The 17,787-nt window shown below is 43.6% G+C and overlaps 2 protein-coding genes across 4 annotated transcripts in view; both read left to right on the top strand.

The window, feature by feature from the left end:
- The window catches only part of FGL1 (fibrinogen like 1), a 75,707-nt gene that overhangs the window by 12,545 nt on the left and 45,375 nt on the right, over nt 1-17,787 (top strand). Inside the window, exon 1 of one of the 3 annotated variants that reach the window (XM_054029306.1) lies at nt 5,002-5,156. The exons of the other annotated variants lie outside the window; for them this stretch is intronic. The gene's annotated coding sequence lies outside the window, so the exon portion shown is untranslated. Of the gene's footprint in view, nt 1-5,001; nt 5,157-17,787 lie in introns of those variants that run through there. 3 annotated transcript variants of the gene reach the window in all.
- On the top strand, nt 7,764-9,416 carry LOC128837779 (uncharacterized). The gene is made up of 3 exons (XM_054029308.1): nt 7,764-7,852; nt 8,089-8,370; nt 8,847-9,416. The coding sequence occupies exons 2-3, from the start codon at nt 8,157-8,159 to the stop codon at nt 9,320-9,322; spliced, it is 690 nt and encodes a 229-aa protein (XP_053885283.1). The 5' UTR covers nt 7,764-7,852; nt 8,089-8,156; the 3' UTR covers nt 9,323-9,416.

The raw sequence follows: 17,787 nt of genomic DNA, 5'->3' as shown, positions 1-17,787 counted from the left end.
GGGCGGCCAGGACTACAGCAGGGGCACTGCCACACGGCCCCTCCTGCTGCGCTGCCGCCTGCCGCAAGGGCTCCGCTCCAGTCGGCGAGGAGGGAAGGAAGAGGACTACCCTACAGGGCGGCCGGAGCGGAACAAGAACAACAACAAAAAAAAGTGGCCGTGCCGCCCTAGGATTGGGCAGAATGCCGCCTCGAATAGTCTGTCGCCCCAAGCACCAGCTTGCTCAGCTGGTGCCTGGAGCCGGCCCTGCTTGTTCATCTTCCATTGTTGGGGAGAGATATTTTAGGTGCCTCTTACCCAAGAAAGCCTGTGCAATTATTCTTAAAGTGTGCAGTTGCTTTTATGAATCAGTTTTTAAAAATGAACAAATACTTGTAGTAATGAATCTCATATATGTAAATCAAATTTAAACTAGTGAACACATGGACATAAAAGTTAGGGTGGCTTTGACATGTTTTGATTAGATTTATAATCTAAATATTACTGACACATTTCTAACATAATTGCTTACTTCATACTGTCCTTTGTTGAACTGCACTGGCATGTTTTGATGACATACACTTAATCTCGCCATATTTCTTCACTCAGTGGGGCTACGGCTACAGTGTGCTCAGTTCTGATGGTATGAAGAGATTGCAACAACTCCACAGTTAAGGTTGCAACAGGACTCTATTATAATGCTAATTTCTGTCCCCTAAAACAAAAATGCTCACTCTTCTTAAAATTTGAAGGGAAATTTTTAGTAGAAGGGAGAATTTTTCTAGAAAATTTGAAAGGAAGTAAGACTTAAAGCTGAAAATACAGTCAAATTATGATTCTGGAATTACTTGGTAAATAGTTTCCATCATATCTACAGGAGAGTTTTCAAGCAAAGAAAATAAAAAGTAATAATTAGCATTTTTTCAAAAAGTAGACATAGCCCTTGATTGCTACATCAAGCAGAGCAAAACAATATCGATAATATTTTCATTGACAACATTAACATATAAAAATTCACGTGTAATTCCCCCCCATCATCAATCTATCCTTCTAATGGAAACAACTTGCTATTTCTTGAATATTGGCTAAAGGGATAGCCCTATATTAAATTGAAGGGGAAACAACTCATTCCATTTCTGAAAGAATTCTACCCAAGGAAGCCAGTATTCAGTTATAAGAAGTATGGATTTGATCTCCAGGGAGATATGTAACATATGAGTTTTTGCAGTGATGCCACCATTTAACTTAACAAAGACTATGGGCCAAATTTAATGGTGAGGTAAATTATGGGTTAACTACCATACTGCTGAGTAAGTGGATATGTCACTAAATAAGTATAAACGCCAAAGAGTAGGGATGGAGGAGCAGGCATGCAATGGCAGTAAGACAGAACTGGTGGGGGCAAGTGCTTTATGTTATACCTTTTTACACTCTCCTGTTTTGTTTTTTTTCTGATACAACCACCACCCTTCCACCTCCTCATATGAATTACCACTTATTTTCACCCACATACTGATATAACTTAAACCACTTTTGAATTTGGCCCATTATTTGTTTCTATTGGCTTTGTGCACTTTGAAGCCATTTCGCATTTCACTTTCAGTTCAGCAGGAATGAGAGAGAGTTAACACACACTTTGTGCACCAGCAAGAGTGCCTTACATTAATACAGCTTATTTTGTTTTGTAGCTGATTTAGTTAAATTGCTGCAACCCCCCGTATGTAAATCAGTTTCAGAATCTCCACCGAAGGGAACAACTTCCGCTTAACTAACGTGGATTCTATTTAAATTGTTACATAAATTGTAAGTAGATCAGCCCTAAAAGGAAAAAAATATGTTTTTTCAAAGTATGCTGTTTTTCATAAATATGACTCCAAAATATCATATGGAGTATAAAGAGTTGTTAACTTTATTTAGCTATTTAAAAATTATATCTGCATTTTTACTAACAATCTAATTGTTAGGTATTTTTGGTCACATATAAAGGACTTTGAGTTTCTAGTCACTCTAACTGTTGAATGACAGGGCAGCATATTATATATGATGATTCAAAATGAGGCCTTATACAAGCTAGAGTAGCGGTTCTCAAACTATGGGGCAGGCCTCCCAAAGGAGGGGCAAACGGTGTGCTTTTTTTTTATTGAAGAGCTCTGGCTGTCAGCCCTGGTTGGCTAGGTCTCATGCAGAAAAGTTGTGAATACCTGGGAGGTGGGAATAAAGGGAACAGCTAGAGCTCCACCAGGCTGGGGCTGACAGCTGGAATCCTGCCACCCAAGCACGGTCTCTCCTTCCCACCCATCTCCACTCCCTCACTGGTAGGCAGCCCAGGCTTGGGCTCTCCTTCTCTCTCCCTTCAATCCCTGACCAGGAAACACTTTGAGCTCAGGCTCTCCTTCCTCCACTCCCCAATCCCTCATCTGGAGGCAGCGCAGCTCCGGCTGTCAGTCCCAGGGTGCCAGCAGCAGCACAGAAGTAAGGGTGACAATGGGGCACAACCCTTACTTCTGTGCTGCTGCTGGCACGGCACTGCCTTCAGAGCTGAGTGCCCAGCCAGCAGCTGCTGCTCTCTGCTCTGCCTTCAGAGCTGGGTGGTGATATATGTACTTGGAGGGGGTAGCGTAAATGACTACAGACACAAAGAAGGGGGGCCCGATCAAGTAAGTCTGAGAACCACTGAGCTAGAGCAATTTTATTGAAGTCAGTAGAGTTGTACCACTTACATCACATATGGTAATTTAGGCAAAGGGATCTGGGGCAAAATCAGTACATGGCCATGCTAGTGAAGGCAGGGGGCTGGACTCAATGACCTTTCAAGGTCCCTTCCAGTCCTAAGAAATAGGATATCTCCATTAATTTATTTATTTATCAGGGCTGAATTTGGTCTGTCTTGTGTAAAAGTGAGACTGTGTCTTTTAACATGTCTATCTGCTATGCACACGCTCAAGGCATATATGTGCTTTTATTCATGAAATACATTTATGATGTTGAAATACAATATTATTCTGTTAAATAGCAGCTTCTTTGTTGTGATAATGATCTAAGCAGGCTTTAAACATGCAAGGTTAATGTTTTAGTCATTCTCTAATCTAGTTCATACATGCAAAACTTAAAGGCTGTTTTTTTAAAATTGGACTCACAATGATTTTAAGTTAATAGGAAAAAATTACAAAGCTGAGGCTGGCAGATCTGATTTCAATTATGTGCTGTATCAGTTGCAAATAAATTACCTTTTTCAAGATATGATTACTACATAAAAGTGATAGAAGCAACAAATCATTAATGGAGTGAAATACTAAAAAAATACATTAATCAAAGAGTACAAAAGTATTTAGGAAAGACAAAGATCTTTTTGCTTTGATTAATCAGATTTCGGCATCCAGAGTAAAAAATACTTTAAAAATATAATCTCGGCTAAACTACCAAACATTCTAGCCACTTCTTATAAAGGCATTTTTGTTACTGGCTCAGCATATGTGTGTAAGACAATTTGAGAATCCTCTTGCTGGATGTATAATACTCTATGTCCTTGGGACACAATTTAAAATGTGGTTTTAGCCGACTTTAGAATCAAGTCCATTACATGTTTTATCTTTATTCTGGACATTCCACAAACCAAAAAAAAAAAAAAAAAGCCATGAATCGTGTAAACAAATTAATTCATAACAGATGGAGTAAAAGTAAATTTTGGCATGCACAGAGCTACCATTTCATGCTTGTACAATCTTTGACCCATCCATGTTTTTACATGACAGCTGACGGTGATTTGAAACTTTCCAGGCTAAGAATCTGCCACATAAGAAGAGATGAAGCTCCATTTTTTATAAATGGTGCTTAACACTTGCATTATAGCTTATCAGGGGGGAAAAAAAAAGAAACACCCTCCTAACAATTCAGTTTACCTAACAAATTCTTGTCTGCTTTTAGCCTCTTTTGAGTTTGAGTGACAAATGGCTGACTATATGAACACATTATCTTGGATCTACTGATTTTACAAGCTCTTGAAATTCTTCCAGATAAAATACTGCTGCAGCAGCAGCATAGCTAAAAAGGCTCATAACATGAAGAAAGACCCTCTGCTTTCTTTGACGGAAGTAATTTCTTTTAAACATCGACATAAGAAAATAGGTGGCTTTTTCAAGTTCTATTGGCCTTGAAGTTGACTGTCAATTCACAGCATGGATTGACTGATGTCACCATGCACATGAGAAGTTTAAAGTTTTATGAGATTTAGCATAGAAGTGAGCAACAGCGATATAATTTTTATAATTATTTTTAAGAAATGAGCTGAGAGATGAGTGAGTAATTCACGGTGTTTGACGAATTTTCCCTCATGTCTGGTTGTAAGTTGTCGAAGAGCAGCTTATTCATAGACTTGGGTGGCCAGATCATTAGCTGGGTAAGCTGGCATAGCCCCACTAAAGTCAATGGAATTTAGCCAATTTACACTAGTTGAGAGTCTAGGCCTGGATCCGCAAAGAAACATACATGGAAAATGTATGTTCGTCCAGCTCTAAATTAGCCCATAGTAGTATGACTATGTCCCAACAAAGTCAGTAGGCTCATGTGCCTATAAGATGTCACTAAAACAATAATAAATGTTCCCTGTTTGTTCATCATAGTTAGAATGTCCTGCCTTGTATCAACCACTATTATCTGTCTCTAGCCCCTTTGGCTCTCTCTACATTACTTTGTTTGTGTGTTTTTGCAGACATTCCTTACTCTCCCAGCTCTACAATGTACTATCTATTACACAGCTGTAAATTAATCTTACTAGTCTATTGATTCAGTAAGTTAAACATGCTTGTGTGTTTCTGAAGCCTAACAAATTTAGTTCGGGAAAGCACTTAAGCATGTGCTTAATGTTAAACATGTGCTGTCCTGATGAGGAATGCTTTCCTGGATCAGGGCCATAAAAAGGAATGGATTCTTTCTTCCTTCTTCCTTTTTTTTTTATTAATTTATTTTTCAATTTGTATATTAGGCACTATATTATAGTCTTCTCTTTCCTGTGTTGCAATTTAGTTACAGTCTTGATCACTGCAACTCCTCAGTAACATTCCTGCTCACTGACTCATAAGAGACCTAAGTCTCAACTCTACAGAATTCAATAGCAAAAACAATCTTGCTCTGGGAAAGGCTGTGGAATTCTTTGCATCAGCTAGGAAGATTTAACAATCGTAAGTTGTGTCTAGAGAGTAAAGGTAAAGGTGGTATGTGGGCTTGAGGGTGTAAGCAGGGATTTGGGGTGCTTTCTACAGTGCTGAGTAAAAATGGACATATTTTTGAACCAATAATGTATTGTTTTAATGATCTCTAACAGTTGATTGTGTTAAGGGTGGATCTAGATGTTTTGCTAAAACATTTAGTTGTTATTCAATAAACTAAGATCTGTAGTCCTAAATATATTTTAATACATTGATGTATGAACTATGACAAGATTGTTTTTTAGGCCTTAAAATGGGCTAAAATCATTGACTGCATTGCAGAAAAAGTGAGTGCATTTCCAGAGATGATATTACCTAATATAAGACAGTGCAGAACTTGAATAAGTAATGATTACTTGTTCACGAGAATGGTTTAGCTTTTAATAATTCTTAAGAATGCAAGGAGAAAAATATTTCCCTGAAGGTCATATACTGACCAAATTACATTTTTGGCAGGAGACTTCACTTCGCTGCAAAGGTTCCTGCCTATTATTATTATTTTATTGATGTTCTTGGCACAGTACAAACACAGATGACACAGTGCAAATCCCACATAGCTTGCAATCTACAGAATTCAGGCAGGCAAAACCAAAACAAAATCACACATTGAGAGTCCAATATTTTAGCAGTGTAAAGTTTTTTTTATGGTTTTAATGTCTATTTGGTGTATTACCACTGAAGGACACGGAAGGATAAGTGATTTTAGGAGGAATTTGAACAGATGGGAAGTCTGACTAGAGCATAAACAGTGGGAGGAAATTCCATGCATAAGGATGGCATGGAAGAAGAAACTTTAAAGACACCTACCTGTTTTTTTTTTTTTCTTCAGTGAAATAATTTAAAATCTCTCAGAGAGCCATACACATCCCCTCCCCACATAATGTCTTAGCTAGTGTATGGGTACCACTATCCTCTTATGGATGGAATGTCAGAACATCTCATAAGACTTAATACTGCTTTACCTAAAGATGATTCTCCTTTGGATCAAGTGGTAGTAGTTTGTGTCTTCAGATGAGAAGAACTTTCTTTAATTTTTTATCTTTACCTATGGCCCTTCATGGTGTGTGGCAAACTGATGACAGCGAATCTGTAAGATCTGTTATCCACCTTGAAGGTTTTTCAGGGGAAGAGTTCCTATGAGTACAATTTCTGTTTCTTTTATGGGCAAATGTTGATGTTAGAGGAAAAGTCGTCTTTATAATTATTCAGCACATATTATCTCTTTGGAGTCACTAAAGTCAGTAACAGAAAAATGTTCACTAAAATCATGTGACTGATTTCAGCTGTGCTGTGACTATTTATTTAATAGCGTGGCAGCTTTATTGGAATGAATAGGCTTGCTTGCTGATTTAATAGGTGAATGTTTGTTTATTTGTAATCATTGACCCTAGTGTAGGGAGAGACTTTCGTAATGAATTGTTTTATCCTGTAAGGACATTTCTGATTAAGTTTTAAGTAACTATGTAAAATGAATTTAACTGTTTAAATAGGCAATGAGATTAGCATGAGGATGTAGACTGTCATGATGTCTGTCTGGAGTGGCTCATGATTGAGAGTGCCTACCTCAGGGCAGGCTCAGGCTGTCAAAATAGGGCAGACACCCCAAACTGGTGATATGTTCTATAATTAAATTTCACTAAACCAGTGACTAATGTGAACTCCTGGATCACTGTAACAGTCTTACCATGGAGTCACAGGCCTGGTCTACACTAGGCGTTTATGTCGAAGTTAGCGCCATTACATCGAATTACCCCTGCACCCGTCCACACTGCGATGCTATTTAGTTCGACATAGAGGTCTCTTTAATTCGACTTCTGTACTCCTCCCCGACGAGGGGAGTAGCGCTAAATTCGACATGGCCATGTCGAATTAGGCTAGGTGTGGATGGAAATCGACGCTAATAGCTCCGGGAGCTATCCCACAGTGCACCACTCTGTTGACGCTCTGGACAGCAGTACGAGCTCGGATGCTCTGACCAGCCACACAGGAAAAGCCCCGGGAAAATTTGAATTTGAATTCCTTTTCCTGTCTGGCCAGTTTGAATCTCATTTCCTGTCTGGACACCGTGGCGATCACAGCAGCACTGGCAACGATGCAGAGCTCTCCAGCAGTGATGGCCGTGCAGTCTGTGAATAGAAAGAGGGCCCCAGCATGGACTGATCGGGAAGTCTTGGATCTCATCGCTGTGTGGGGCGATGAGTCCGTGCTTTCTGAGCTGCGCTCCAAGAAACGGAATGCAAAGATCTATGAGAAGATCTCAAAAGACATGTCAGAGAGAGGATACAGCCGGGATGCAACGCAGTGCCGCGTGAAAATCAAGGAGCTGAGACAAGGCTACCAGAAGACCAAAGAGGCAAACGGACGCTCCGGATCCCATCCCCAGACATCCCGTTTCTACGAGGCACTGCATTCCATCCTCGGTGCGGCCGCCACCACTACCCCACCACTGACCGTGGACTCTGAGGATGGGATATTGTCCACGGCCGGTTCCTCGGACATGTTAGCGGACGGGGAAGATGAGGAAGGAGATGAGGAGGGCGAGGCAGTCGGCAGCGCTCACAACGCTGATTTTCCCGACAGCCAGGATCTCTTCATCACCCTTACAGAGATCCCCTACGAAGCGTCCCCAGTCGTTACCCCGGACACAGAATCTGGGGAAGGATCAGCCAGTAAGTGTTGTAAACATCTAAACATTTATTTTTAACAGAACAGGAATATTAACAATTAAAAGAATGGGTTGTTCATGATTACTTTGCCCTAGGCACTTAACGGTTCAGTCATGGGCAGTGCAAGTTTTGAAAAAAAATCTAGCAATGTCCGGTTTTCTGTGATTGTCCTGCCCAAGCCGCTCTACTGTTTAGTCCCTGCTACTGCAGCTAGAGTAAAATGCGGTCTATATGTGCAGGGATAGAGCAGTAATCCTCCCGGGACATCTCGATGAAGCTCTCCTGGAGGTAATTGGAAAGCCGTTGCATGAGGTTCCTGGGGAGAGCGGCCTTATTGGGTCCTCCGAAGTACGAGACGTTGCCGCGCCACGAGACTATCAAGTACTCGGGAATCATTGCTCTGCACAGCAGGGCGGCATACGGCCCTGGTCTTTGGAGGCTTTCCCGGAGCATTCTCTCTCTCTCGCTGTCAGAGATCCTCATCAGGGTGATGTCGCCCATGGTGACCTGCTTTGAATTAGGTAGGGGAATGTTAGTGTTGGGACTGCTTGCTCGTTCCTTTACAGAACTGTAACCGCTGGTTTGCAGCCACGCGGTGGAGGCGGGAGAGGGGCTGCCGAAAGGGATCGTTCCTGGGGACAGCCGCGAGGGGGTGGGACAGGGGCAGAGTTCCCGCTTGCCGGATTGCTGGCAGCAGGGACTGACATTGCTTTAAATGTGAAATGAGGCCAGTGGTAATATAAAAGTTTTAAACTGCCACAAGTCTACGGCTTACCATGTCTACCTGCAACAGAAATTCCGTTGTGCTGCCCCGCTTCTCAAATGTGCTGTGGAAGACCCCAGGCACTGAATGCGAAGGCCGAGAATTCGACCTTGTGCTGAGTGCGCATGTGATAGGTGCTGTGCATGGTCTTGTTCACAGAGAAAGACTATGTTCTTTGTTCACAACTACATTTATCTTTCTGAGGAATTCACTCCCTTTTTCCCATTCCCACAGCCACATCTGCGACTGTCTCACAACGTAGCCTGGCATCACACTCCCAGAGGCTAGCGAAGATTAGGCATAGGAAGAAGAGGACACGGGAGGACATGTTCTCTGAACTTATGGCCTGTTCCCAAGCCCAGGCAGCACAGCAGACCCAGTGGCGGGAGAAATTGACCCAAATGCAGCAAGCAAACATGGATCGGGAGGAGAGGTGGCGGCAGGAAGACCAGCAGGCGACTCAAACGCTGCTTGGACTACTGAGGGAGCAAACAGACACGCTCCGGCGCCTTGTGGATGTTCTGCAGGAACGGAGGCAGGAGGACAGAGCCCCGCTGCAGTCCATCTCTAACTGCCCTCCCCCGCCACCAAGTCCCATACCCATCTCACCCAAAGTGCAAAGAAGGAGAGGCGGCAGAGTCCCTGCTAACTCTCACTCCACCCCTGCAGAGAGCTCTAGTAGCAGAAGGCTCTCATTCCCCAAAACTTGAAAAGTTCTTTCCTTCCCGCCTGACACAAGCCCCCGTCCAAGTTTCACCTCCCACTTCCATGTGTAGTTGATAATAAAAAATACGTTTCTGTTAACTACTGTTTCAATCATGTTCTTTTGGAGGAGGAGGGGAAAGGGGGTTGGTAATTGGACAGGACAGTCACCTTTGGCAGGGTCCATAGGCGGGGGCAGGCACAGCAGCAGGGCACATACACAGTGCAGTGATGCAGTGACTAGTTACCCTGGTTAGTCTGGGAGGTTGTTTTCATGTTATGTGGTGGGGGGTGTGTTGCTCTGTGACTTTGTGGCGGGGGAGGGCAGTTACAGATCTTAAGCGGCGGTCCTTATGCAGGATCACAGAGCCACGCAGCAGGGGATCTGTAACCGTCCTCCCCCTGCCACAAAGTCACATAGCCCCCCCATACACACAGTCCCGATCAGGAGGGGTGACAGGCTCCGTTGAAACAACCATCCCACCGCAGCGGAGCCTGTCAATCCTTGAGTTTAGAAGCTTCATTCGCGTCACTACACTACACCCGCTCCGCACCACAGTCTGCGTCCCAGTTTTAAAAAATTCCCGCGAAAACAGTATTAAAGAAAACGGTGTGCATTAACAAAGTAGAACTATTTTTATTTCGAAACGTGTGTTGGAAGGGGGTGAAGGGGGTATGTAACTGGAGAGGTTAGTCAACATTAACTGGGTAAAGAAACGGGGGCAGGTTCAGCTTCTCTGTACACAAACTTAAAAGTCACAGGTTACCCTGCTCACTCAGGAACTTAGCTTTCAAAGCCTCCCGGATGCACAGCGCTTCCCGCTGTTCTCTTCTAATCGCCCGGCTGTCTGGCTGTGCGTAATCAGCAGCCAGGCTATTTTCCTCAACCTCCCACCCCGCCATAAAGGTCTCCCCCTTGCTCTCACAGAGATTGTGGAGCACACAGCAAGCTGCTATAACAATGGGGATATTGGTTTCGCTGAGATCACAGCGAGTCAGTAAGCTTCTCCATCTCCCCTTGAGACAGCCAAAAGCACACTCCACCACCATTCTGCACTTGCTCAGCCGGTAGTTGAAGAGTTCTTTTTCAGTGTCCAGGGCGCCAGTATAGGGCTTCATGAGCCAGGGCATTAGCGGGTAGGCTGGGTCCCCGAGGATGACTGACTATAGGCATCTCCACATCCCCAACAGTTATTTTGTGGTCCGGGAAGTAAATACCTTGTTGCAGCCGTCTAAACAGACCAGAGTTCCTAAAAACACGAGCGTCATGAACCTTGCCCGGCCATCCGACGTAGATGTTGGTAAAACGTCCCCTGTGGTCCACCAGTGCTTGCAGCACCATGGAAAAATAGCCCTTTCGGTTAATGTACTGGGTGGCCTGGTGGTCCGGTGCCAGGATAGGGATGTGAGTTCCATCTATGGCCCCACCGCAGTTTGGGAATCCCATCGCTGCGAAGCCATCTATGATCGCCTCCACGTTTCCCAGGGTCACTACCTTTGGCAGCAGTACATCAATGATTGCCTTGGCTACTTGCATCACAACAACCCCCACGGTAGATTTGCCCACCCCAAACTGGTTCGCGACTGACCGGTAGCTGTCTGGCGTTGCAAGCTTCCAGAGGGCTATGGCCACTCGCTTCTGTACACTCAGTGCAGCTCGCAACCGGGTGTCATTGCGCTTCAGGGCAGGGGACAGCAACTCACAAAGTTCCAGGAAAGTTCCCTTCCGCATGCGAAAGTTTCGCAGCCACTGGGATTCATCCCAGACCTGCAGCACTATGCGGTTCCACCACTCAGTGCTTGTTTCCCGTGCCCAGAATCGCCGTTCCACGGCATCAACATGACCCATTGCCATCGTGATGTCCTCGGCGCTGGGTCCCCTGCTTTCTGAGAGGTCTGTGCTACTCTCAGACTTCAGGACATCACCGCGGTAACGTAGCCTCCTCGCCTGACTTTTCTGCATCTGCCTCAGGGAAACCTGTATGATAAGCTGCGAGGCGTTGAGAGCGGCCACAACTGCAGCGATGGTCGCAGCGTGCTCCATGCTCGCAGTGCTGTGGCATCCGCGCTGTCAATGACTGGAAAAGTGCGCGAACTGATTTCCCGCCGGCGCTTTCAGGGAGGGAGGGCGGGAGTGATGGACGGATGACGACAGTTACCCAAAAGCACCCTCGACACATTTTCTTACCCAGAAGGCATTGCCGGCTACACCCAGAATTCCAATGGGCAGAGGGGACTGCGGGAACTGTGGGATAGCTGACCACAGTGCACCGCTTCGAATGTCGACGCTTTCACCGTTAGTGTGGACTCACAAAGTTGAATTACTGTCCTTAGTGTGGACACAGACGTTCGACTTTGCAATATCGATTCCAAAAATTCGATGCAAGTAAATTCGAACTACTCTCGTAGTGTAGACAAGGCCACAGATAGTCCCCGTAGACTCTCCATTCTATCTTGCAGTCCATTTTCTCTCTGATTGTTATGTTTCTGTGGATAAATAAATAATACTTTGTTTTGAAGAAGGTGTCTGTCACTTGCATTTTCATACAGATCACTGCTCCTGAAGGGAAATTTCGGGCAGGTGCCAAACTTTGTTGAGCTAACTAAGGAAACGAAGTTGATAAACCAGGGTACTGTAACCTAGAGACCCAGTCTAAAAGTGGGGTGAATCACAGGATTCCAACCTGAGAGACAGAGGTACAGCTAATCCTGAACCATGACTTTTTGTTAATAAAAATCAGTGGGGGTCCTGCTGCAAGGTATATTGGAAGGGAGGTCTAATTAGGTGCAAAGGGAGGAGTTGCATTATACATTAAGTGCCCAATTCTGCAACGTGGACTCACAAGTGGTCCCTTTTACCTTATGTATTTGAAATATGAAGAAATAAACAAAATAGGAAAGCTAAGCCAAAGAGGTGAATTTTATACCAGATATCATATCAGTGACCCCTCTCTTGGCTGTGCTAGAGCTGATATAGCCAAAGTTGTATTCCAGTGAGCTTCCAACTCCAATCCTTGTGTACCTCTCCATAAGAGAGACTTCATTTAAATGAGCAACCCTTTAAATAGAAAGGTTACTTCATTTGCATACAATATACAATCTCAACTGCACAAATTCTAAACCCCTACACCTTATCTATGGCTTACATGCAATAGCTCAAACCTACTGTAAAAGGTGTAGGCTAACTGAAAGAACTCTGATGAGTAAAATCTGCTTTTGCATCAACACCTATTTAAGGTGTGTTTGCTACTCCCTTTAAAAAATGAAGTTACTCTAGTTAGAATGATGTTCAGTCCTTGAAGGATTGATATTCCATTCGAGCCCTTCAGATTTGTGAGCTCTCTGTGGAACAGTTGGACTGTGGAGATTAGTGTGCAGTTTACGAAAATAAATGCCTGCAGTTATGCATACCAGATGAACATGAATTATTAAATGAAAGAAATACAATCCTCAAGTCCTAGACAATATATCTTAATCACAACTGTATGTAGAATAAGTAGTATGACCGAGATAGTCAAAGCTAGAAACTAAAGATCACGTGCAGGTTCCCCAGCTAGTGATGTACTCTTAGGTCACTCATCTCCCATGACTGAAAGAAAATCATTGCAACAGGTGGCAACAGCTGCTTTCTAGACTAGAGTAGCTGCAACAAGAGAATGACTACACAGATATGTGAAAGTGCCTCAGGTTTGTCATGGTTCAAAGTATTTGAAATCCAGATTAATGTCAGAGTTCAATGACAGGCAGGTTTGTAAATTCTGCTTTCATTAAAACTGAAATAGGGTTGCAGTGGTGTAAATAAGAGCAGAATTTGGTCCTCTGAGTTTAAATTAAATATTCAGATAATATAATGCCTATAATAATATCTGGTCAGCATGGGAAACAATTTAAGGTTATGATTCAGAAAATGTATGACAAATAGTCAAGGCTGAAATTTTCAGATCATACTTTATAAGTCACATTTATGAAAAGTTTATAAAGGGCTAGACAGTAATCAATAGATATTAGAAGCTTACTACAGGTATGAGTAACATTAGAGACTGTCAGCAGCACATTCGTGGTAGGTTTTATAGAGCTTATAAACCATGGATATTTGGCTTGGCTTATTAGATTCTAACAATTGATTAACCATTATTAAAACATCTATTAATCATTTATTAACCCTTCATAATTTTTTTCTAAATGTAACCTTAATATAAAATGTGATTTTTTTTTTTTTTTCCAAATCTTCCCTAAGAGAACTGGATGCTCAATTGCCATTAAAACTAATGGGAGTTTGGTATCCAAATCCCCTAGGTAACTTTAAAAATTTCAGTCCATGGCACATAGCAACACTTATGTTAACATTGCCCAGGCTTTTTCATTCTAAATGGTCATTTTCAGTTTCCTCAAAGTTTTAAATTTTGGGCTGAAATTTGATAATTTGCTCTCTGTCCCAGAATGATTTCTGTTCTGAACATTTCAGCAAAAACAGATGAGCCATTTTCAAGCATAGTAAATTACACGGTTGGAAAAATGCATCTTTTCTACAAAATCAAAAGATCTGCAAAATGAAGGTGATAGAAACTTGACATTTGGCAGGGTCATAGCCTCTAAGACATGTGCTTTTCAGAGGTCTCGTGACCATTAGATCTGATTTGGCTGAGTTATAAGAGTTTAAAAAAAACCATACTTCACACATGCACACTGTTTTTTGTTTCACAATATAAAGAACAATCTGCCAGTGTTCCATTCGCATTGCACATGCATGCGTAAATAAACCAAGTAGAAATTTCCATAAAAGCTATTTTCTATCACGCACATGCTGAAGTGCTTTGTTAAAATTGAACCTTAATCTCTCTGTATATTAGGCCTTGTCTAACCACAAATTTGCATTGGTTTAATTGAAATTGTTTTTAAAACTAATTTAATTAGTGCAAAAGGCTCCATGGACACTCTTATTTTGGTTTAAACCGGGCTTATTTTGGTTTACTTAAAGTCAATTAGGAATTGATTTTAGTTAAACTGAAATAAGCTACTCTTAAACTGAAATGAATGTCTATACAGCAGTTTGCACCAGTTTAACTAAATCAATTAAAAAACCCAATTCAAGTTAAATCAATGCAGCTTTCTCATGTAGACAAGCCCATAGTTCCCCATCTCTAAAGTGAGGATAATAACACTGCCCTATCAAACAGGAAGTTGTGAGGCTAATTTTATTAATGTTGAGGCACTGAAATACTATGGTCATAAGAGCTTTTTAATGTAATTTTTTTTGGAATATGATATAATAGTTTACAACTCAAGCACAGCATTTTAAAATCTCATGTACTGTACAGTACACCATACTCCCAACATTTTTTTCAAAAGCAGTTCTTGTCTGAGGTTGCCAATTTTGGTTGGCTGTATTCCTGGAGGTTTCATCCCCTGACATAATCTTTAATTAAAGATTAATCTTTAATTCCTGGAGATTCCAGGCCAATCCTGGAGGGTTGGCAACCCTATATCTTGTCATCAGTGGACTGGAAGCTGAATATCACAGTTTCTATTCTACATATTTCTAACAATAATTCTGTGGCAGAGGTCTGATTATCTTCTATTCTTTCCTGCTGACGGGAGGGCTTCATAGCAAACATCTTCTCTATTTCAGGCCAAATTCAGCTTTCAGTTCTGTTGTAACTTAGGCCTGGTCTACACTACGAGTTTAGGTCGACTTTAGCAGTGTTAAATCGAATTAAGCCTGGACAAGTCCACACGACGAAGCCCTTTTTTCGACTTAAAGGGCCCTTTAAACCGGTTTCTTTACTCCACTCCGACAAGGGGATTAATGCTAAAATCGGCCTTTGCGGGTCGGATTTGGGGTAGTGTGGATGGAATTCGATGTTATTGGCCTCCGGGAGCTATCCCACAGTGCTTCATTGTGACCGCTCTGGACAGCACTCTCAATTCAGATGCACTGACCAGGTAGACAGGAAAAGCCCCGCAAACTTTTGAATTTCATTTCCTGTTTGCCCAATGTGGAGAGCACAGGTGACCACGTAGAGCTCATCAACCATGATGGAGTCCCAGGATCACAAAAGAGCTCCATCATGGACCGAACGGGAGGTACGGGATCTGTTCGTCATATGGGGAGACAAATCAGTGCTAGCTGAACTCCGTAGCAGTAAATGAAATGGCAAATTATTAGAAAAGGTCTCAAAGGCCATGCAGGACAGAGGCCATAACAGGGACGCACAGCAGTGCCACATGAAAATTAAGGAGCTAAGGCAAGCCTACCACAAAGCCAGAGAGGCAAACGGAAGGTCCGGGGCAGAGCCGCAAACATGCTGTTTCTACGCGGAGCTGCATGTGATGCTAGGGGGTGCAGCCACCACTACCCCAACCGTGTGCTTTGACTCCATCAATGGAGAAACACGAAACAGGGAAGCGGGTTCGGGGTACGAGGAAGATGATGATGAAGACAATGAAGAGAGCTCACAGCAAGGAAGCGGAGAAACCGGTTTCCCCAACAGCCAGGATATGTTTATCACCCTGGAACCAGTAACCCCAGAACTCACCCAAGGCATGCTCCCAGACCCTGAGGGCACACCAGGGACCTCTGGTGAGTGTCCCTCTGTAAAGTTTTCAATTAGCAATATTACACATGGTTTAAAAGCAAGCATGTTTAATGATTAATGATTAATTTGCCCTGGCAATCGCGGCCAGTACAGCTACTGGAAAAGTCTGTTAACTTTGTTAACAATGGGGATGGAGTGGAAATCCTCCAGGGACATCTCCAGAAAGCTCTCCTTCATGTACTCCCAAAGCCTTTGCAAAAGGTTTCTGGGGAGGGCTGCCTTATCCCGTCCGCCATGGTAGGACACTTTACCACGCCAGGTCAGTAGCACATAGTCTGGAATCATTGCATAACAAAGCATGGCAGCATATGGTCCCGTTGTTTGCTGGCATGCAGACAACATCCATTCCTTATCTCTCTTTGTTATCCTCAGGAGAGTGATATCATTCACGGTCACCTGGTTGAAATGGGGTGATTTTATTAAGGGGACATTCAGAGGTGCCCGTTCCTGCTCGGCTGAACAGAAATGTTCCCCGCTGTTAGCCACGCGGTGGGGGGGAGGGGTGAAGTGATCATCCCAGAGAATTGGGTGTGTGTGGGAGGGGGGGTAGTTGAGTTTGTGCTGCGTGTTAACCCGGAAACCCCAGCCCCTCCTTTTACATTGCAAACCCATTTTAAATGGCCAACCCAATGGGTCCTTGGAATGGGAAATGAGGGTGCTGCTGTTTGAAACCATTCCCACATGTTATGAAGGTTAAAAAAGCCAAAAGACTGTGGCTTACCATGCCTGCCTGCAAGCCGAATTCTGTTGCCTGGCACTGCGTGAGTGATCTCTCACACCAAACCAGCAGGCCCGCAATATAAGAGGAAAAATGGGACCTTGTAACGAAAGCACGTGTGCTGTGTAATGTGAACAGCAAAATTTAACATGAAAGAGTATACCCATTGTTCTCTAAAATGTGTCTTTTTTAACCACCTCTCCCTTCTCCTCCACCAGCTGCAAATGTTTCTCCTTCACAGAGGCTAATGAAGATTAGAAGGAGAAAATGGCTGACTCGGGATGATATGTTCACGGAGCTCCAGATGTCCTCCCATGTTGAAAGAGCACAGCAGAATGTGTGGAGGCAGTCAATGTCAGAGTGCAAAAAAGCACAATATGAACGAGAGGAGAGATGGCGGGCTGAATCGCAGGCTGAACAGAGCAAGTGGTGGGCTGAAGATGATAGGTGGCGTCAGCTTGCAGACAGAACGCAAGAGTTGATGCTCCGGCTGCTCCAGCATATGGTTGAGCTGCAGGAAAGGCAGCAGGAGCAGAGACCGCCGCTACAGCCCCTGTGTAACCAACAGCCCTCCTCCCAAAGTCCCATTGCCTCCTCACCCAGACGCCCAAGAACATGGTGGGGGGGCCTCCGGCCACTCAGTCACTCCACCCCAGATGATTGCCCAAGCATCGGAAGGCTGGCCTTCAATAACTGTTAAAGTTTTAAAGTTTTAAACTGCAGTGTGTCCTTTTCCTTCGCTCCTCCCCCACCCATCCCGGGCTACCTTGGCAATTATCTCCCTAGTTGTGTGATGAATTAATAAAGAATGGATGAATGAGAAGTAACAATGACTTTATTACCTCTGCAAGCAGTGCTCGAAGGGGGGAGGGGAGGGTGGGGTGGTTGGTTTACAGGGAAGTAAAGTGAACTGGGGGGGGCGGAGGGTTCATCAAGGAGAAACAAACAGAAGTTTTACACTGTAGCCTGGCCAGTCACAAAACTCATTTTCAAAGCTTCTCTGATGCGCCCCGCGCCCTGCTGTACTCTTCTAACTGCCCTGGTGTCTGGCTGTGCGTAATCAGTGGCCAGGCGATTTGCCTCAACCTCCCACCCCGCCATAAATGTCTCCCCCTTATTCTCACAGATATTGTGGAGCGCACAGCAAGCAGCAATAACA

This window comes from Malaclemys terrapin, chromosome 5 (genome assembly GCF_027887155.1).
Source record: "Malaclemys terrapin pileata isolate rMalTer1 chromosome 5, rMalTer1.hap1, whole genome shotgun sequence".
NCBI classification, from domain to species: domain Eukaryota; kingdom Metazoa; phylum Chordata; order Testudines; family Emydidae; genus Malaclemys; species Malaclemys terrapin.
The sequence above is the reverse complement of the archived record's forward strand: the minus strand, read 5'-3'. Positions and strand labels throughout refer to the sequence as shown.

Excerpts from the sequence above, each read along its gene's own strand:
- LOC128837779 (XM_054029308.1), top strand. The coding sequence starts at position 8,157 with ATGAGGTTCCTGGGGAGAGCGGCCTTATTGGGTCCTCCGAAGTACGAG. Across the intron at positions 8,371-8,846 it reads GGTGACCTGCTTTGAATTAG|CCACATCTGCGACTGTCTCA; the intron begins GTAGGGGAATGT and ends CCATTCCCACAG.